This window comes from Eupeodes corollae, chromosome X (assembly GCF_945859685.1).
Source record: "Eupeodes corollae chromosome X, idEupCoro1.1, whole genome shotgun sequence".
NCBI lineage: Eukaryota > Metazoa > Arthropoda > Insecta > Diptera > Syrphidae > Eupeodes > Eupeodes corollae.
Window position 1 is genome coordinate 2841579 of NC_079150.1, and position 22862 is coordinate 2864440.

A 22862-nucleotide genomic window follows, 5' to 3' on the forward strand; every position below is an offset into this window, starting at 1 on the left:
TTTGGAGTTTTAGCGAAGAAGCTTGGGACATTGAGCCAATTTAATTTAAAATAAGAGGCTGTAATGGGATGGGACAAACACTGATAACTTCCCATTCATAACAATATTTTGTGTGAGTTAAATAATTTGAAGTCAATATTACTGGAAATTTACAATTTGCTATTTTTAAGAAACGTAAGTTAATATTTTAAATCGCCGTACATTTGAGTCCTTCGAGAGCCCTCTAAAAAAAAACCAACCAGTTAAATGATTTAATAATTCATTTTCAGTTAAATAAAAATATAAAGAAAATGGTCAAGGGCTTGCGACTATATGACTTCCACCCACTTCCACTTTAAGCGTGTCTTACCGATAAAACAGACACTGCTTCTTACCATCAGCGCCGAAGTCTACAAAGTCGGGTAAAAGTACGGACGATGACTTAATTCACGAGCTTTAAGTAGTATTCACATGAGCGCGACCAACGAACGACGAATGAATTACAAAATGTGAGTTTATATACGTTTGAAGACATATTTCCACACAAATTCTTAACAAAACGATAGCAATATAGTTTCTATTTGATTTATGATACATACTTTTACTTTTCGATATAATATATTAATAAATTTAGGAAAACAAATTTATTCGCCGCGAAAAAAATTATATTTGATACGAACTTTCAAACTTTATTCGCGTTCCACATAATCCACACTCGCAGCGAATAAAATAATCGCGCGTACTTAACCTAAAAAATCATTCTTACTTTGGTTTCGGTGGTGAATGGTGTTCGGCTGTGGCTTCATTCGCGACGAATTGAAAACTCTCATGTGAAAGAAACGTCAAAATCGACGAATATTCGTTCATTCGTTGGTCGTGCTCATGTGAATAGTACTTTACATACCTTTTCAATACATTGAGAATTAATAAATTGACTTGGCTAACTTAAACTTACTTCTAACTTACTAACAAACTGGAATGCTATCGCCCTCCTTGTGGACCTCCAATTGTACCAAAAGACAATTTTGGACATCATTTCAAAATTTTGAGAAAAAAGTTGTTGGTCTAAGCTTATACAAAATTCTTGCATTTTTATTGTTTGACCCCAATCGTGTATTAACAAAACATTGATGTAGAATGATCCTGCTCGCTAATTAATATTTGCGATACATTGTACCTGGGGTCTTTTATACATGAGAACATTAACGTGCTTAGAACAGTTTTGGTATCTCTTCTCGGCTTTAGTCAAAATCACTTTAGATTTTTACCTATACCCATACACACATTCAATCTCATAAACGTGCTTTTAGTTTCCAAAATTCTGGTGCTTTCAGATTTACTGAATTTCAAATTCATTGTTTATACATTTTAATGTACACACTACTTATTTTTAAAGCTGGCAGAAAAGAACATACCATCAACATTCTATGTTCCAAATTCTAATTGCTTTTATTAGTTATTGTTTCTTTCTTAAGCCAAACTACAAAAATGTAGAACGCTTTACCACGCTCAATCTTTACCACTCATTACAATGTGCTTACGAGTAGGTATCTCTTTTCTAATACTACCCTACTTTACTAATTGCGCGAAATGTGTTTAGTCATTATGAGGGTATTCATAACCCCTTGAGTAGGCGCACAAGTTACAAAATAAATATCATCAATAAACTATTGATTATTTATATATCTTTATTTTACAACAATCTTATTAAAAAATAGAGGAATAAACTTGAGATATAAATTCTACAGGAATTTTCAATATCCTACAAAATTATATTTTAAACAAAGTTCTGATGTTAATTATTTGAAAGCGATGAACTAGAATTTTGATGACATCAAATTTAACCGCACCTCGTGCAAGTTCATATCTTTCAATTCGGCTCAAAAATATGCGCTACTGTGGCTCACGCCCCTAGCCATTCACGATAACATTGGCCAAATAACACCACCGTCATACAAACCGCAGAAAATATTTATTTTTTGTAGATGAGTTGCTGATTCATGAAACAAATGTGAATTTTCACCCGACCAAAAGGGCATATTGAAGGCCATTGAAATTGACCCATTGAAATGTTGGTTACAAAATGTTCATAATTTGATGACTATCAGCCCTATTCTGCTATTCACGTGGATCGTATATTCGATTCCCTTTCAAACTGCCTTTGCATTCTGCTATCCATCGGGTGAACTACATTATCCCAAACCAATTTGACATTAAAATTTTGGAAATGGGCAGTATTTGACTTTTTATTCCAATTGTAAGCAGAGGAATAAGAGAATCCTCAAACAGAGAGCTTCGGAGAAATGTTAAAAAGTGTCTTCCTTCCCCTAAAAATGTCAATATTCTTTTATTTATAAAACAATTATTTTAAATTTAGCAATAAATTGGTTTTCACTTACATTTTACTTACAAAAATTCACAAACCAGACGTCAAATGAAAAATCCGCTGCAATTTATATGCGGATCTGAATTGTATAGAATGAAAGCTTTCACGTGAATAGAAGAATGCCACGCAGTGTTACCGACGTTACCGACATACACAGATTCACTTCAAATGAATAGCAGAATAATTATTAGTTAAAATTCAAGTAAAATTAACCCCGATGAATAGTAGAATAGGCCTGTATGTTCATGTTCTTGACCATGATGAAAATAATAACATTACTGAATAAATTAACAATGACATTTTGATCATTAGTAAACGAGTGCGTTAAAAAATAAGTTCAAAATTGTCAAGTCCCTATTGAAATACCCATATTCATTCGATCATTATCCCAAAAACCTATGTCCTGATTAGGGAATACGAAGTGAATCGTTTTTACTTTGATATCTATATTTCGACTCGCCTTGACTTGATCAATTATCTTAAACGAAACGCCATTAAAAACCTCTTAAAAATGTCTGCATTAAAATGAAAATTGTATGTAAAACTAAAAATTCGAAAGCAGAAATGCTAAGCCTCATTTACGCAAACTAATACAATTTGCATCATTTTCCCTAACCAAGCCACTGAACTAATTTATCTTCCTTTCCCTTTCCCACTTCTTGGCCATACTGCCGCAACATCAAAAACGCCACCAAGCAGCGAAACGTTGAACCTCCAGTTGATATGATGAAAAGAGACATAAGATTTGATGATAAAAAGGGAAAATACGAAAATTTGTCCAACAATCTTTTCTTTTTGATTCTATATTTCAACGAGACCACATCAGCGGAAATAAAATACGAAATTTAAAGTCTTCGTCTTTGTATTTTTTTAAATAAGTTGAAAGTATAATTGCGAATTCTATTATTTTTGTTAATTTCCGTATTGGATTTTTAACAACACTCATCGTAATTTCTCGCCCTTTGCATTAAGAACTTTCTTTTAAATAAAGCTAAAAATCCTGATAGGCTAGAAGGTTATAATTTAAAAATATTAAATTAATTTATTTATTTAGTAACAATTATTAACATAACATAAGGTCATTGTCAGTTTTTTTTTTAAATCACCATAACATTTACTACATCATTTGTGTATATTTAAAAGAACGGTATACTTAGTATTGATGTATTTTTAAATCAGTCTTCTTTCAGTTATATTAAACATAATTGACATAAGTTTCCCAAGTCGAATCGAATTGGAAGGTAGAAATAATTTTCAAGATGTTCTAAAATTTGAATATGCACTAAATTTGTTAATATTTTTTTTAAGTTTTTAACATATTTACTTTGTAAGATTTTTAGGTTTTTGTAGAAAATAGTTTTTAAGAGTCGACAAAGAAGGCGTTGTTACTGTTCCTTCAGCAAAATACATGTTTATGCAACTAGTAGATACAATTTATAAAGCAACACAAATATCGACATTAGATTTTGGATGGAAGAATTTTGTTTAATTAATTTGTTTGCCTTTTAAACATTTTTGATAAAACTTTTTATTGAATTGTGTACAATAATTTATTTAAAGCACTTTGAATTGTTTTTTAATGTCCTTAATATTACCTGTTTGATGTTAAAGCGTTTCGAACACTGCATCCTATTTTAAATAAGAGGCCTTTAAATAATAAATTTGAGTTTATATTAAAAGTTGAGTTTACTTTTCCTGTATATAAATTAACATTTTATTTCTGCAATTTTAATTTGTTATTTATGTTTTTTTTTTTAATTTGATTTTTGTTTCTTTGATTCGCTAGGTCTTGTTGGTGCCTTTGACCTCAAATTTGGAATCACTTCTGTAAATATGATTGTTCCAACAAATACTAAAAGTGTTCCAATCCAATGTGAGGTTGTAAATGGATTTTGGAAGTAAACAATTGAAAATAATAACGATACGAATTTTCTCAGAGTAACAACAAGTGTTACAGTTAATGATGTACATTCTGTTGTTAGCACATACACTGAGCTAATACAAAGATATTGGGTTAAGACATTTCCTAAGAGGTACAACCATGTAATCGGAATGCTTAATCCAGAAAATATTTCCACTGGAGTACTATTCGAACTGATAACAATATGTTCCCAAATATTTCCGTACATCAGTATAAAACCGGGAAGAGGTAGAAGATGCTGATTTTTCATAAATTTAGGGAAGGAAGAGGAAATTTCAATAAATATTTTGTATTTGATAAGAACATAAGTCGATTTTACTGACCGTGTAAAAAAGTGCTTCATTAGGATATTTTCCATAGCGTTTGTACAAAACTTCCTGATAAATTCCCATACGAGCAGATATAAATAGGGCCACAGTCAACAGTGTTATACCAAGACACCACCAAAAGAGTACTGAAAATTCACTTTCCGGTTGATTAACATCCTTCAAAGCTGGGTTACTTGTATCTTTCTGGCATGATTAGAGAACAAAATATCCAACATTATTTAAAAATTAAAACATACATACACACATGTTAAATCAGGAACAAGAAAAATATAACTTACCACATTCGATCCAGAAACGATTGTACAAATTATGATTCCAGCTGTTATCATACACACTGACAGATATTTTGAAAAATCATAACGTTTTTTCAAAATTAATATCCCCATTATCATATTTGCTATTAGAGAACCCTAAAAAACAAATCGTGTTAATATAATTATGAGAACAAATTTTTGAATTCAAAATTCTACTAAAGTAAGCTTAAAAAGATTAAAAACCAACAATCAATAGATTTCTTATGTTTATAACAATATGCATTTTGGATCACTAATGGCCAATTTATTGAAAAAAATCGGTTTATTTATTTAGCATTCTAAATTCATTTTTGCGTTCTATAAATATGAGATCTGCTAGTACCCGTGGCATGATGGTTAGTGCGTTGGACTGTCATGCAAGGGGTCTTGGGTTCAATCCCTGCCTGTGCCACCTTAATTTAAAAAAAAATAATTTTCGCGGGTACTGCCTCTTGCGAGGAATTGACAAATCCTTCAAGAGTAATTCTTGTCATGAAAAAGTGCTTTCTCAAACTAGCCGTTCGGATTCGGCATAAAAATTGTAGGTCCCCTCCATTCCTGACAACATTACTCGCACACAGGAATGGTTGAGAGTTGTAAGTCACTAGGCCCTGGTTCACAACGGACTGTTGCGCCACCCCATTTGATTTTTTTTGAAATATGAGATCTCGGTTGAATGGAACTAAATTCTTTTGCTATTTTTGTAGCAAAGATTTTTGTAGAGAAGATAGTTTTGACTCTGACATTTTTCGAACAAAATTTTTAAAAATCTATCAGTTTTCGGTGGAACGGACATTTATTTTAGGATTAATGTTTTGATATTTCGAAATAAAATTGTGATTTCGTATTTTATTGGATTATTTAAAATTATTCTTTTTCGATAAATATACAAATGTACATGCATACATACATACATTCGTGTGGCACTGAACATCTTACTTGAATAAAGATCAAAAGAAATTGGTTTTGAGTGATGCAATCTTTAAAATATCACATGATGCTTTCAATTTTAATGATAGAAAATATATATCAAAAATTTTTAAGAAATCTGTAATAACCAGTAGATTGAAAAATTCAACAATATTAATAAAAGTTTAGTATTTTTAAACATTTCTTCAGATGCACATAATGTCAAAACTGCCGTCTTCTTTTCTATAAACACATTTATAAACACATTTATCTTGTCATGTTTTCCATGGAAAATTGATTATTTTAAAATCAAGTTCTATCTTCAAATGAGATCTAAATCAAAGTTCTACCGCTTGGAACTTGATAAAGAAATGAGTTAGAACTCAATCGAGTTCAATGAACCTAGTTTTTGAGACTAAAACTTTGTCAAGAAATTGTCCGTAAAATGTATTTAATAAAAATCTCTAACCTATGTACTTTCGTGAATTAACAAATTTTAAAACCTTTAAATTTGGAAACTTACCGCTCTAAATATCATATGCAAAGGCATTGGTATATTAAAATCGAATGCATAATTATTACACACACTTGTTATAAAAAACATTGCAACCAAAATGGAATAATCCTTTATTCCGATTTTGGGTTTCTGAGTTCCCCATTTCGCTGTGAATATGAAACCCTCAACAGCAATAAATAGAAATTGCAAGAAGGTTATAAGATTACCGGCACCAGGATCAGTTCTGCAAGCAATGACATAAAATACTTTTAAATCTTAAATCTTTGATTTTTCTCATTATTCTTACTTGACCAAGAATTCCAGAAACACAACATTGCTGCAGCATCCTAAGAACACCAGGCCAATAGCAAGTGCTGCTTTGCTGTTCATTTTTTCTACAGTTCAAAAAATTTGCAATTTCACTTGAAACAAAACTGAAAAAAATTTAATCAAATAAATTATGAACTAGACTATAAAAGTAAGATGTCGTCTCGAGTTGTCAATCGAATAGAAGTTAAAGAAAAGCCAACTAAACTCAATGAAACTATACCTTACTTTGACTACTTAAGTCAAAATTTGCAAATCATTGTTGAGTTATCTGATTTTTTCTTTAGTTCTGTTGTTTAGTGAAATTACATAAGATAAGAATAACCGCACGGTTTTTTTTAGTTATATTTAATGATAATCATTGAAAGATTCTTTTGGTTGATACTTTTATTTATAATTACTATCAGAATTGTTTTTAAGATAAGATTAAGGTCACAAAAAACTCGATTACCAAAATTAAATAATATGACAAAATTAAATGATATTTTGATATCTTCTTTAAAGCTTCAGGTGGCATGCGACACAAATTAACATAAATTAACAACACGAAATTTAAATAACCATTTAGTTTATTTTGTAAAATGTAAATGTAAATTAATCTAATTTATTATTTTTGTTTACGTTCTTGTGATTTTTCTTAGCAATTAGTGCGAGTGAGGTAAGTCATAAAACAAGAAGTAGTTTTATAATTAAATTTGTGTGAGAGGAAAAGAGTCGTCAGACGTTTTTGATTCATAGCAATTTGTCAAGGTTGCAAAGATAAAAAGAAAGCATGCTCACGACCAGTGCTGCCGTAGTCCTTCAAAATATAAAAACAAAAAACTAATCAAGAAACGCAATCTTTTGATAACAAAATTACTGGGCATTAAATGAATCTGAGTTGTATTTAAATAAATGTAAATACATTACCGTTCTGTTTTTACGCGTTAAAACATCACGAAGATCTTTAGTTCGTTAGCCAAATCTACCATGCGTACATAACACTGATCAACAAGGTTTTATTAGTGGGAATATATTTGCACCTTTCCAAAGGGTGACCTAACTCAAATCGGACATCAAAATCAATGTATTACGTCAGATTCTTGAGATATTAACTTTTTAATTTAAAAAAAAAAACACATAAGGCTTTTTGGGGCTATGTAATTTTATGAAGCAGCTTTTATTCAATAAAATGTGTGATGGTTTTCCAAATCTATATTTTCTTTTTCCAATATTCAATGGGAACAATTTAGTATGTGCTTTATAAAATATTTTAAAAATCTTCATATGCCGGTAATTTGTACCTGCCTTAAAAAAAACGCTAAGCCATTTAAAAGGCAAAAGGGATTGAAAGTAAGTTTTGTTCTCGTAACGAATTCATCATCTAAACTTACTATGTATATCAAGTCTTTGAATTATATAAAAAAATATAAAAATAATGTTGTAATAAATATAATGGATAAACTTGAGTAAATAGTTAAAATTACAGTTTGGATTCCATATCAGCTCAAAAAATGTAGTCCAAAACGTATTTTTCAAAACTATGAAAGTATTAAACTTAATTTTGCTTAAAACTTTATATATAGCGTCAAATAAAGACTCATAACTATGAGAATTTCCAGAACCTAAGCAAGATACTGAAATAATTTAAATTGTATCTAAAAATGAAGGATTTATTCTTTGCAAAATCATCAAACAACTTGTTGTTTATTTATTGTTATAAATATTTTGAGTTATAATTTAGCCCTATTTTGATTCTTTTAAGCTTTTTTCTAGAGGCTTATTTTAAAAATCTGATGTAATAGAAAAATTAAAAGGCGAGATTAAAATTAATTGCATCTTAATCCTTTTAAAAGAATGGTTTTCTTATTAGAAAAAAAGTTATTTTTGTCAACTTTTCCGTTGAAACCTTTTTTATCGTAAGAATTCGGAAGACCTGATAAACCAAATGATTTGTGCGTGACATTTTAAACAAAAATAAAAAAAAATAATTTAAAATATGTATAAATAAATAGAATTCAGCAGTGAAAACGAAAAAAATAGCAGAGTAACAAAACTAATTGTGAATTTCAACATTTCTGACAAAAATATACAACATTTGCAATGAAGACATTTCTTTCGTTAAATGAATACCCTTTGTTGTCCTAAATGTTGCCATTTGATGCAAACGTCTGTTCACTTCTGTTCCAAATTAGAATTTGAACATTGCATTAATTTCAATGTCAATAATGTAAGTTATAGTAGTAGTACCCGGCATGATGGTTTGGACTGTCATGCGAGAGGTCTTGGGTTTGATCCCTGCCTGTTTTATACACGAGTACTGCCTCTTGCGAGGAATTGAAAAATTCTCTTAGAGTAATTGTTGTCATGAAAAAAGTGCTTTTTCATATAAACTGGAGGTCCCCTCCATCCCTACAACTACTCGCAGGAATGGTTGAGAGTTGTAAAGCACTAGGTTCAGGTTCTCTACGGACTGTTGCGTCACTTAATTTATTTAATGCAAATTATATGCTTGGGTCATCTTAACTATTCTTCAATTGATATATTCATACAAATTTTATTAAATCAATTCAGTATAAAATCAATCGCTTTGCCCTTAAGAGTTTCTTATAGGCTCAATTAGTTCCTGATTCAATGTTTCTTATTAATTACACCTATATTATTTTTCTTATTCACCTCCGATCGTAGATTGACGCTTTCTGGAATTATAAAATAAGAATATCTTGTTCCACTATGACGACTACTAAGCTCTGAACTTAAAGTTGTTTGATGCTGCCAGCATTTTTGTTATTTTTGAATATTTTCAGAACTTTGGATTTTTGAAGATATATACTTTTTAATGGATAAAAGTTTCCAGCAACTTAAATTTGCAACAGACTGTTGCGCCACCTAATGTATTTATTTTTCAATGGTTACGTTTAGAAGAAAAAAAAACAGTTTCAAAATGTCTAATATTTCCATTTTTCTGTAACGAAATTGAAACAAAATTGTCACTTTGAATTCCGTTAGTTTTCAAAATGAATTTCATTTGTTATTGGAATTCAGCCAAGAAAAGTCTATTAAATTTTAAAATATAAAATACAAAAAATATGAAAGTCGATTGACATAATTGACTTCAAATTTTAAAGATTTACAAATTGACAAAAAAATACGCTACACAATCTTAATGTTTAAAGTAACGACAATTTTGACAATATAACCAAGCCGGTCGTTTTTCATTGACAACCTTTTAGTAGTAGGGTTCAACACCGACAGCACTGCTTTTTAATCAAATCCCTACTACTCCAGAAAATATCTCCGTCTCATGTCTAGCTATTCTCTCAAAATGCCCAAATGTCTTTCTCTTCTTCTCTATCTCATCTTGGATACTTTTCGACACGAAGCATATTATTCTCTCTTTTTCTAACTTGTAAATTACTGATAGTATTAAAACGGAACGAAACCTCTCCATGTTAAGTGAAAAATCACAACCATTTTCAACAAAAATCTAAACACGTATTCGTTAAAATTTCACTTCGATCGAATTCGTGAAAGCGTTTTGTGGTACGTTATTTAGTTTTTTGTTCCCTTATTTTGTTCCTAAAAAATAATAAAAGGTTAACTTATTTTTGTGTAAAAACTACGTGATAGGTTCTTATTAAATTGTTTACTCTTTACTTATTTTAATCTGTGGTTTTGGAGATTAATTATATTTATTATGTTCTACCACTTGATATTAGATTTCTTTAAAATACAATGGCACCACCACAGAGGATGCGGATTGCTAACGAAAAAGCCAGCAAAAATGTAGTTATGCGTGGAAACGTTCCAAAATCATCGGTAAGTTTTTGTTTCTTATTTTTTTTTTAAATTAGATTTGGAAACGCATGACCATAACATTCAACTTGTGTACGTACGCATTATCCATATTTCAATTAATGCCACGGCAGCAGCTGACTTAAATGAAGGCTACGTAGGTAGTTATCAGTTAAATTTCACACAAACTCTGACCCTTCAGCACGTCGCCATTATCATCATCATCATCATCATCATCGTTTTAACAAACTACCTAAGCCAATCTCTATTGAACTTTAAACTGAAGACGTGTCAATTTTCGTCGTACACGTTGCTATGTTTGATTCAATATGATCTCTGGGATTTATCTAGTTGCATGGTATTTTGTGTTAATTTGTTAATTATTTCAAAACAATCTGAGACTTTAATGTTGTATTTAAAAGATTTGGCGGAAGGGTCAAATTCAGGCAATAGAAGGAGGTAATAACAATATCCGTATTTGTTATCTGTGAATGAATACAAATTTGAAAAAAGTATTAACACTCAACACAGACAGAATATGGTTATATCTATGAGAGTTGTTTATAGTTCACTTTAAACAGCTTGTTTACAAACTTCAATAGAAATGAATGCACCTGAACACAACTGTCTAAAATATACAAGTAGTTATAGATATCAAATATCTAAGGAATTATTATTAACACTGAGAGTTCTTGGTTTTCCTTAATTTTTCTTGTTTATATACTCTGAAAATTCAGTCCATATAACATCGTATTGGAAAATGTGTAAATATTTATAAATATATAAATAAATGTATTCTTATTTTCTTTAAAAAGCAAAAACCACTACATGAATTATATTGTTATTTTAATTTACGTATTTAGCTATCGTTTTTCCTAACAATATAAGAAATCCAATTTTGAGAAAAAGAGTTCGTGAAAAATTAAAATAAACTATAAGATTACAAAACGTTGAGTGCTAACTTCTTATTGTTTTCAAACTAAACGAGAACAAGCAAAATTACCCACTTTGTTAAGTTAAATATCTTAGGCACATAGATGCTTATAAGGGTCAAGTACATTTCAGTAATATTGTAATAAATGTATGATTCCTTTTTAACCGCACTGAAAAAAAAAGAGATGAGCGCTCGATTTAACTCATACAAAAATGATTATGATATTGGGTATGGTTCTGGGTATTATACCATATTCTTTCTTTTCCAGATAAATATTTTCGTTTTTGCACATTGAATGTAAATAAAAATCAATCAATGCAAATTGTAATGTTAAACTAAGTTTTGTAGTTTAAAGTGCAATGTAACACATCTTTTGGAATGATTTTATAAATGAGACCATTTATTATCAACCAATTCCTAATTTTCTTATGAGAATGTACGTAATAATAGATAAATAAGAAAATGGCAATAATTGACGTCTGCTGAAACTGATTTGTATTTGCTTTGTTTTTTTTTTTTGGTTTTGTTTTATTAAAGAAAATACCGTATTATTTAAATTGTCATATCATTCAAGTTAAGGTGAAAATAATGTATTTAAAATACTGTTCCTCAAAATACTGTACCTATTTTTATGTTTCACCCTTTTTCAGCGTTTTCAAACACAAATTTTTAAAAAAACAATCCTTTTTTTAGAGAATACATCATAATAATTTTTCATTAGCATAATGCTCTAATAAACTTCTTTAACAACAACATAAATAAAAATTGATGGTATCTTATTCTTATTTTCACTTTCTAATTACCTTCTTAATTGTTTGTATCTCTCACATTTTTACATGGATTGTTTTTATCATAATCAACAATGGCAGAAGCAATTGTACCAACTAATTGATCTATCAAAACTTCTACGTGTTCGTGCATTTCATGGAGGTTAAAAAGCGTGTTCAAATTTAAGTGTTATGCAGTATTATGAAGAAATGGTATTATGAGATACAATAAAGCAATTTGAGATACAGCATTTAATTTTACAGTATTCTGACATACAGAATTTAACCCTACAGTATTATGACCATTCAGTCTCATACAGAATTTTTACCATAAAGTATTTTAAAATGCAACATATCTACCCGCTCCCATTTCATTCATCTAATTTGTTAAGCTTGAGATTTTCTTTTAGCAAAAGATGAGTCGTGTATCATTTAATTTTTCACACAACCCATCCCTTAACAAGATGTCCACACTTATAACGGTGGAGTTAAATAAATCTTTCCGTTTTCCTTCTATGTATGGTAAAAATTTGGAATAATCATTTTTATTGACATTTGAAGAGTACTCATAATGCATATCGAGTTTCTTTTCGATAAAAACCAAGATTTTTTATTGTATAAAGGTTTCACGTAATATATAGAACGATTTTCCTGCCTCGATTTAATCTTGTTAGGTATTATCCATCTGCCACAGACAATATATTTGTATTTATAAGTTCCTTTATTTCAATGGAGTTTCGAGTTTTCAATTTAATTAAAACAAAACTTCTGTAACAATTGTTTTAATAAAAATTGTAAAATTATGTGATTTAAAAGTAATCATTTTTGGTGGTGTACTCATCAATATCATAATCAGAGTTTGTATTAAATTATCATTGGTTTGTTTTTGTTATTGTATGTTTTGTTATTTAATGCTTATAAATTCTATCTTTTATTTTTCTACTTGCAGAAAGTAAAGGAAAGTCAATATCCGGTCGGGCCATGGCTTTTGGCTTTGTTTATTTTTGTCGTTTGTGGATCGGCTATTTTCCAGATTATCCAGTCGATTCGTGTGGCGTAAACCTTTCCATTTTATTAATTTTCTAGCTCTTTCATCCTAAAAACAAAAACAACTCTAGAATGAAGCAACAGTCAAGCAATAAGGTGAACAGAGTTTCTCTTATTGTAACTACTGCATCTTCGGGGTAAAAAAAATTGTAACCATTTTTCTTTATCAATAAATTGTTGGTTTTACTTCAGTTTTTTTTTGTCGATCATTTCAATATTCAATTTTTGTAATAGTTTTGGTTTTCAATTACGTTAAATCATAAATTCGAAGATTATCACATTCCAAGAACTATTATGAAAAATTGCACAAGGTTCTAATTACATAAAACAAATGAAAAGAAAATTTTAAGTAATATTTTATTCAAGCGCCATTTTTCTAAACGTCCTGAGGCGAGTCGATTTGTTAAAGCAGATAATTTACGTTTAAATGGGTATCAAAATAATTTGTTAAACATGTTTTTGTATTCGTACGTTTGATTGATTATCATAACTCAATAAATTTTTACCAACAAAAAAAACATACTGTGTATCTTGTCTGTTTTTATATAAACAATATATAATGATGTATATAAATTAAAATGAATAAAACAAAAGTACATTAAATACTAATTGTTAGAACTAAGAATAATAAAAATAAAAATATGTATGCAAATAATACTTATTTGGATACTTGTTTCTGTGTTTTGTTTTAGTTATTTTTCTCTTCATATATATATCTTTAAAATACTTTTATATAGTTTTGCGATCCTCATCAACCCTTGCAGTTGTAAAAGTTCCATTGGACGTTTTAATCATTCTGGAATTTATGGGTAAACGTGTATAATATTTGCTATAGAAGGTAGAACAAAAGTTTGAAATATGTTATTTTTATAATTTATTCCGAACATTTACTACTTACCTATTGTTTGTTAGTGAACATTTTTAAACTTACTGGTGAATTCTATAACAATTTCAATTTTTCATAGTTGCAGGATAAACATAATATTCAAAATAATTATTTTTCAATTAATAATCATTAAAAGGATGGCGGCAGACGAGATTGTCCATTACTAATTATTTAATATTGTTTTGTCTATCGTTTTTGTTTTTAAAAGCAGATTCTGAAAGTCACAAACTAGTTACTAAAATTTGGTGTCTTTTGGCGACAAATAGATAGAAAAACGTATACTGTATTGCTTACCTTGAAAATGCTCATTCTGACAGCCGTAAGCGTTCAATAACAAATTTACGATAAATTCACCACTGTTGAAGTAATCGATCGAAGAAATTTTATGGTAACCGAATCAGAGAATACATGTTTATTAAAAATTAAATTAGGTGGCGCAACAGTCCATAGAGAACCAGGGCCTTGTGGCATACAACTTCAACCATTCTTTATGGACGTCATGTCAGAGTTGAAGGGGGCCTACAGTTTATAGGCCGAATCCGAGAAAGCAATTTTCATGACAAGAATTTGTCCATTCCTCGCAAAAGGCAGCACCCGTGAAAAAACTAGTTAGCACAGGCAGGGATCAAACCCAAGGCCTCTGGCTGACAGCTCTACGTACTATCACTCCACAGGGTTTATTGTCACATAACACGACACATGCAGGTAAGAGTAATGAGACATTTTGAATGTACATCGAAATGTTTTTCGGAGGTTTCTCGGATTTGTGTATTGGTTTAGTTGATACAAAAATACACGTTGGAGTAAATTTCTCCGATCGGTTAACTCGGTAGGGTTTCATTAATTAAATTTATAATTTCATCCAAAACGTGGTGGTGTGTATTTACAATTTTAGCTTTGATTTTCTTCGATAAAAAAAACGCTGCGGAAATTATTCCGTATGCAAATTTAAAGATGTAAGGTAATTACTCCCTGCAATTACTCGCACACAGGAATGGTTGTGAATTGTAAGTCACTAGGCCCTGGCTCTCTACGGATTGTTGCGCCACTTAATTATGATTTTAATTTAATTGTGAGAAAGTGTTGCAAAAAAAACAGATTTGTAAATTTTTATTTCAACCAATTATTCATATTTTTTCTCCGAATCGATTAGCAAGAACGAAAAAATCTTCCGATCGGAAAAAAAGTAGAGATCAGATAAGGGTGATAAAAAATACTTTTACGAATTCCAAAGAAACCTTATAACGAAATCGGCTCGTAATGCAAAATATTGTGCATTAGGTTATAGTTTTTTTCAGGATTTATAAAAGCTGTAGGAATCCGTAATAGGGCTGATTATTGCAGGTTATGGTTCATACAACTTCTCTCGGAATTTATAGCTCAAATTGTTCCATTGAAATGCATGCCAATCTCGACAATGATGAAGTATTTTTGCCATTATTCATATTCCTAATTCTCGAATATGGGTACAATTATTTTTTTTCTTATTTCAGTATAACTTTTTTTAAATAATCACATCGGTAATTGTTAAAACAACATATGTATGTAAGTAACAGAATTTTCGAAATCGCTTTTGTTATGGTTTTGCACTGATTAGGGGTAGAGGTTTAGGTTGAGAACATAAAAACATAAATTGATACCTGAAACACGCAAAAATTCGATCGCGAAATCCGCATTTAGTGTTAAAACAACATATCTGTTCTACCATTTTGACAATTGAGTGCTAAAACACATTTAGTGCATGCATTTAATTTCTTTCAACACCCAACGCTGGAAAAACGTAGGCTAACGGTAATTGGTACCATGAATTCTAAAAAAGAACCTGCTTTTCAACTTGCTGATATGGAAGTCTGTCCGTAAAGACAAAAAGGTATCTTTCCACGTTTCAAAGTATATCCATTTTATACATAAAAGTAATAATTCTGGAAACTAGACATGCAGGGAATTCGTTGATAGATTGTCAACGTTCTGTTTTTTGTTAAGCCTACCTAAAAAAATGTGACCAGACCAGGAACTCCTACAATTTCCAAAAGAAAAGGCTTACACGAGCAAGAGACCGATAAACGACAAAAAGATACCTGATATAATAAGACTTTTTCCCTTGTGCTTGAAGAGAATCAAGCATTTTTTGAGGATATTAAAAACTGGCCCACATGTACTGGAATGGAAAGCTATGATGAAACTATTACTTTTGACTGATATAGTTTGATTTGCTATAGTAAGAATAGACTTTATATTTATTGTTATTTTGTATTTTAATGAATTTCTGGCTCTAAGCTGTGTTTTGTTTATTTTTTGTACTTAAATTTTATTTGTATTTATTTTATTAATTTTCAGTTTATTTTTCTATGACTTACGTGGCAAATTGAGTGTTACAACAACATAACTTAAAGTATTTAAGTTGTTTTGGCTCTCAACAAAACGTTTGGTGTTAAAACAACAAAAAGATTTTAAAACTTTTAACTGTTTACAACTTGAAGGACTGCCGCTAATTAGATTTTGAAGTTGAAATTTTCAATGCGGCCGCGTTGTCAAAAATAAAAGTAATTTCAGTAGCAAAAATCTGTGTTGTGCCACAAAGTAAAAAGGAAATATCACAACGTGTAGTATTAGAGTCCTTATTACGATTAGCGATTCTGACATTCAAAGTCAAAATGTTAATGTCAAGTAGAACATAGTGCGTAGACTCAAACCACTTAAACTCCTCTGAAGGTTGTTAAATTAAAAATCATATCTTTTTTAAAAAAGCAAATTATAGTTTTTATTTAAGCTTTATTTTTATTATTATTTATTTTTTATAATAAAGCATTTTTGTAGGTCCACTTTTGAATCACTAATGTTGCAAATACATGCATATAGGAACAGTAAATAGAAATTATCAAATGCTCAGAAATTTAAGCTTGGTTCATTTTTCATAAAATGTTTGCAACTCACGCAGTATTTAATTATATGTAAATCTTTTGTGAACTTATCTGACTTACAGTACTTGACAAAGTTACAAAATCAGGTAAGCGAACGAGTCCATTGACATTAAAACACTTATTGAAGAGCCTTTTAAGAATCACCCGGCAAACATCCCTATCTATCTTCCTTGTATTGAAATTTTTTTGTTGAGCAGACTATAGTTTTTATATCTTTTTAAAACTTTTAATTTATTTATTGAGGAAGGTTGTCAAAATCATCCAGCAACGTTTTCCAATAACAACTCAGCACATAAATGTCCAGAGTAGATATCACAGCACCTTGAGCGACTAGACTATGTAAGGTGATAGTGATGAATTTCAATTTCATGCAATGTATTGATAATTACACTAAGAAAGCATTAATTAAATAACCTTTTATCATTTTTCAATAATTTCCACTAACTTCCTTTGCGCCAATAAATATGACAAATGCTGTTAAAATAGGATTTAGTATATAAGTTCTAAAATCTATATGAATTTTCTATAAAACCTAAAAACTATTTGTCTTACAGCACCGCTATTCACAAGAAATATTGTGCGATTTATTCAGATATGAAAATACCCTAAAAGAAATGCCTTATCCATTTACCTTTAAGTAAAATTGACCATGTCCTCATATCCCACTTGTAACCAAGTTTAATCCATCCCTGTTTAAATCTTATCTTTACTTTTGACAGCTCCCACTTCTGTATTCACCACAAGGTACCTACCTACATTTCTGTTTCTGTGTTTCATTTCCAATGTTTTTATTATTATTATTTTTATTCTGCTTTATATCATTGGAAAAAAAACCACTTTAGCATAATCGAGAAAGGAAAACAACAAATGACGAACAAAACAACAGTTTGACACGTCTTGGTTTTGGTGTTCATTTATTTTCTGTCTTGTGTGTTGTGACTGCTGTGCTGTAGCTGTTAGAGTTGGAGATTGGTAGACGAACCAACAGAAAACATCGCAACAAATTTGGTCTAAAATTAATTTTCCAAAACAGTTTTATTATTTTTATATCTATTTATCACTTATTTGTTTCGAACTAAATTAAATACATTTTATTATAATTAATAATATTATGTTATCAGTTTTTGTGATGAGAAACAAATTATAAAAAAATAAAAAAAAAACATTCCACGCAGACAATTTAAAACAACAACTAGATTGCAATTATTATTGACAATGGACGAGACATTTATGTTAATTCTTCTTGTGATGGTCATGTTGGTTGGTTCATATTTGGCTGGAAGTATTCCGCTTGTAATGAAACTATCTGAGGTAATGTATTTTGGTGAAATTTGATTCATGTTTATTATAGACTTGATATAAACTAACCCTCACTCTATATTATTATTAAAGGAGAAATTGAAGATAGTGACTGTTTTGGGTGCAGGCCTTTTGGTTGGCACAGCACTTACCGTCATCATACCAGAAGGTATACGATCATTGTATTCATCCGATACTATAGTTCCTGTCCAACAGATTCTTCAAAGTAAACAAATTATTGCGAGCTCGGAAGATCCATCTGTTGTTGCACCTGATGCAGCACATCGCAGTCCTATAGAAGTAGATCATTCAAGTACAATTGGCTTGTCATTAGTTTTGGGTATGTTTTTTTTTGTTTGTGTTTGGAACTTGTTTAACTATATACATTTTTCTTTTTGGCTTTTATTTCCAGGTTTTGTTTTTATGATGTTAATCGATCAAATTTCACAAAGAAAGAGTGCCGCGAGTGATCATAACATAACAGCTACTTTGGGATTAGTAGTACACGCAGCCGGTAAGATAAAAGTATGTTTTTAGGAATAAAGTTCATGAAATTATTAGTGCTTACATTAAATTACGGGATATGCAATAAGAACTTCGCATTTTTTCATCCTTTCTCTTTGAATTGTAGTCCAAATGCATGTTCCAGCTCGGAAATATATTTTATTTTGTTCCGAAATAACTTTTAAATTAGCATTTCGCTAATTCATCGGTTTTTTTTAAAGGAGAAACGTTCTGAATAATCTATATTTATACTACGAAAAAGGCGTTTCGTCCTGGTATTCAAATTTGGTAACATGAATCGTTGACACTTGTGTTACAAATAAACTTTAAAACAATTGAAACAACTGCTCCCAGAGCATTAAATTTGTATGTGTTTGTGGACTTTTTTGGTTTTACTGATTTTTGCTAAAAGCATCTTAAATTTTCCGTGTGTATGTTAAATGATTACTATTTGTTTAATTATTTAAATGCAGGCCCTTATCATTATTTTGATGGCCTAAGGCTAAGTATTTATTTACAATCCCAGTCTGAATCGGCAAACAATTTTTGTATTAAAAACAAATTTTGTAATTCTAATTCTGTTTACTCGTATGTTTGGAATATATATAAAACCTTTAAATGAACAGTGATATTAAGAAAGTAAATCGACGTCTTGATCAGTTTAAAAGAAATTGTACTACCTTTCGAAAAAATAAAAAAAAGATCAGAAGTGACACTTTAAATAAATAAACTAAGTTGTAAGATTGTTGGATGAAGAAATGCGAATACAAGAAAAAAATATTATGTTGTGTCTATAACTGCGAATTAATTAATTAACGAATTAATAAATAATATGAATGAAATAAATTTTGTATTTCATGTGAGTGTAATGTCGTCGAAGTGTTTTTTTTTTTGCTATTCATCTAGTTTTGCTGCTTGATGACATTTACTTGCGAAATAAGAACAATTTTAAATTAAGAAAAACATATTTTTAATTTTTAAAAATTTTAAGTACTGTGAAATATAAATGTTCTTTTTTTCATTCAAGCTGATGGTGTTGCGCTAGGTGCTGCTGCTACCACCAGTCATCAGGATGTTGAAATAATTGTTTTCTTCGCCATTATGTTACACAAAGCTCCAGCTGCTTTTGGCCTAGTTAGTTTTTTGTTACACGAAAAAATTGAGCGTCAACAGATACGAAAGCATTTAGCTATATTTTCTCTGTCGGCACCATTACTAACGATTCTTACTTATTTTGGAATCGGTCAAGAACAAAAAGAAACTCTAAACTCCGTAAACGCCACTGGAATTGCGATGTTGTTTTCAGCCGGAACATTTTTATTTGTGGCTACGGTTCATGTGTTGCCCGAATTGACGCAAGGCAGTCACAGTCATGGTGGGGGAAATTACGATAGCAGTCCAGGTGTTGTATATACATCGTTGGAAGCAGCGAATTCTAGTAGTTGTGCTGTTAATCGACAAAAAGGTCTTAAGAATAGTGAATTAATTATAATGATTTTTGGTGCACTCTTACCGGTTGTTATAACCTTCGAACATCATCACTGATATTAAGTGATATCGGAGGAAAGGGAGAGAAAAACTTATGTCTCAAGACTACACTGTTAGTAGTTACAAAAATAAGAATTCATCATCGGATCCTGTTGATTAATTGTACAAATTAACTTAAATTATATACAAACAAAATAAATATTAATATATTTACTGATTTTTGTATTTTAATTAGTTATTATATGTGTACAGAGTGCCCCGTAGAGAATGATCCAAACTAAATTTGGGTGACGCTAGGTCATGATCTTTCAGTATTTGTTATTTTTTGTATCCCGAATCGTAACAGTTGTTTTAATAAAATTTTAAAAACACCTACTATAAGTCGTTTCTTTACTCATCCTCTCCGCAAATGATTTTGATTTTTTTTAAATGTTTAAAGCCTTTTAATCATCATAATCACATGTACTTTGATCTGTAAAGATGTATGAATGCAAAAATTTGCATGACTTAATGTTGGATGTTTACCTCAAAAGTTGCCTTTGTTATTAAACTTTCTAAAAAAGTATGAATTTTATCACCATTAGCTTAAATCGATAGTTATACCCATTTGTTAAAAACATTAAAAGCCTTAACTCATTTGTGAACAGGATGAATGAAAAAGCGACCAAAAGTCGAAAAAAATCATTGAAGCAGCCTGTACTCTGTCAGTTTCAACCATTCTTTACGGAACACCCTATATATGTTTATATGGATAAAGTGCATTTTGTTGCATTCAGCTTGAATTTGTTGTGATTGATTATGTTTATTAATTAGAATAAAATAGTATATTAAATTTTAAATTTTTATTTTATATTCAATCGTTTTATTATAACTCATAAGTGAGCTTTATTTCGTAGAACGCAAAACATTTTGTTTAATTGAGAAAATTTCCACAAAAACGGACAATGGGAAAAGTATTTTGTTACGCGATAAGAAATTACCAAATAAAATATGAGAATAGTAAAGGGTAATTATGTAACCCCATTTTTTAAACTTGTTAAACATATGAGAGCTCTATTTTAAACCAATGATTATTACCATAAGATAAATTCTTATTTCAAATACTTTTTTTTTTCAAGAAGAAGCATTCCATTTTTAGTTAAATTTATTTCGTAAATCCATTTCAAACATTTTAATGATGAAATTATTTTTTTACAGCTGACAGCCAAATGATAAACTATTGTCATCCCTGTATTCATTCCTTCATTTGTATACTTCCTATCCTAACATCCGTGTATTCACTTTTATGTATCTATCTGTCCTTCTCTTTGTCTATACTTTTCATTTACATCTTTATAACCATTCATTCTGAATGTAGAAGTCGTTATGATCGCACGGTCGCAATCTGATAATAAAATTAAGATTAAAATTAACTTCTTGTTGAGTCATTTATTTATTCGGAATCGGCTGTCAAAAGGACAATATCAGAAGTGGGATATATCCAATAACAAATAATTAATAAAAGTTTAAGGTAGTGAAAATAAATATGGACTTTAACAAGTGCACAGTGCGGGAGTTAAAGGGAATTCTTGCCCAGCTTAAGGATAAAACGACGGGAAGCAAAAACGAACTTATCAATCGTCTCAGTAACTACCAGTTCGAAGAAGTACAAAAGGCACAAGAATTGGTCGCGTCCGAAAGCCAATTGGGTCAGAATGAAGAGCGGGAAGACGAGACGGACGTAGGTAGGTTGAGGGACGATGTAAGTGCACTCCAACGTTCAATGGAGTTGCTGACCCAACAACTTACTACCGTCATCCAACTGTCGTCGAGTCTCCAAAAGGACAATTCGAGGCTAGTGAGCGAAGTGGAGGCAGCAAATAACAACGCGCAAACGTGCTCAGTGGTTTCGAATGCACAGAATGTAACGGTCGTCGGAAACAGCCAAACGACGCGAACGAGTGGTCTCGTCGCTTCTAGATCAACCGTTATGCCGCCGTCTCCAACAATGCAAACGAACACTAACACGAGAAATCAAAATCCAACCATGCAGCCGTCCTGCTCTACCAATGTTCTGTCTCTGCCATTGCTGGCAACACAACAGCATGCGACATGTATATCCAATGTGTGTGTGCCCGAAAGCATTTCTGTTTCTCCTTCGTCGGCTGGAGTAAATAGAGTCGCGAATGAGTTACTGTATCTTGAAAATAGAAAATCAACACAAACCGAGTTGCCGCCTGCACAAAACGTTAACATTCGCGATTTACTTTGTGTAATTCCAGAGTTTGAACCCGGTAATGGAAGTCTTTCTTCCACACAATTCGTCGACCGTGTGGAACAATTAAAAATCGCGTATCAGTGGAACGAAGCATCCGTTCTGTTCGCAGTGCAATGTAAAATGAAAGGGGCTGCAAAATTGTGGATTGACGCACAAAATGTTTTTAAATCATGGCCCGAATTTGTGAATGCCTTCATGTTAGATTTTCCTTGCGATATTAATACAGCCGATGTACATAGACAAATGATGCAAATGCGCGTAATGAGAGGTGAAACACTAATTGAATTTTATTATAGAGTGTTGTCAGTCGGTCGTCGCGGTTGTCTCGATGATAACGCGATTATA

The 22862-nt window shown here is 30.7% G+C and overlaps 3 protein-coding genes across 8 annotated transcripts; 2 read left to right on the top strand and 1 right to left on the bottom strand.

The window, feature by feature from the left end:
• Nucleotides 1-4026: 4026 nt before the first annotated feature.
• Nucleotides 4027-7238, bottom strand: LOC129953353 (UDP-xylose and UDP-N-acetylglucosamine transporter). Of its 4 annotated transcripts, none has more exons than XM_056066482.1 (6): nt 7092-7238; nt 6621-6747; nt 6341-6557; nt 4894-5025; nt 4610-4798; nt 4027-4524 (listed from the first exon to the last, which is right to left on the bottom strand). In XM_056066482.1, exons 2-6 carry the CDS (start codon nt 6701-6703, stop codon nt 4120-4122), a joined length of 1026 nt encoding a protein of 341 aa, XP_055922457.1. In that variant the 5' UTR covers nt 6704-6747; nt 7092-7238; the 3' UTR covers nt 4027-4119. The 4 variants fall into 4 exon arrangements, with proteins under 4 accessions (XP_055922457.1, XP_055922456.1, XP_055922459.1 ...); XM_056066481.1 differs by lacking the exon at nt 7092-7238 and adding an exon at nt 6864-7020; XM_056066484.1 differs by lacking the exon at nt 7092-7238 and adding an exon at nt 6950-6968.
• Nucleotides 7239-10012: 2774 nt separating this feature from the next.
• Nucleotides 10013-13353, top strand: LOC129953341 (stress-associated endoplasmic reticulum protein 2). Of its 3 annotated transcripts, none has more exons than XM_056066460.1 (3): nt 10013-10162; nt 10339-10438; nt 13065-13353. In XM_056066460.1, exons 2-3 carry the CDS (start codon nt 10355-10357, stop codon nt 13173-13175), a joined length of 195 nt encoding a protein of 64 aa, XP_055922435.1. In that variant the 5' UTR covers nt 10013-10162; nt 10339-10354; the 3' UTR covers nt 13176-13353. The 3 variants fall into 3 exon arrangements, with proteins under 3 accessions (XP_055922435.1, XP_055922436.1, XP_055922437.1); XM_056066461.1 differs by having other exon boundaries at nt 10074-10215; XM_056066462.1 differs by lacking the exon at nt 10013-10162 and adding an exon at nt 10225-10249.
• Nucleotides 13354-17784: 4431 nt separating this feature from the next.
• Nucleotides 17785-20477, top strand: LOC129953342 (zinc transporter ZIP9). The gene is made up of 4 exons (XM_056066463.1): nt 17785-18280; nt 18362-18608; nt 18681-18782; nt 19800-20477. Exons 1-4 carry the CDS (start codon nt 18185-18187, stop codon nt 20315-20317), a joined length of 963 nt encoding a protein of 320 aa, XP_055922438.1. The 5' UTR covers nt 17785-18184; the 3' UTR covers nt 20318-20477.
• The last annotated feature ends 2385 nt before the right edge of the window (nt 20478-22862 follow it).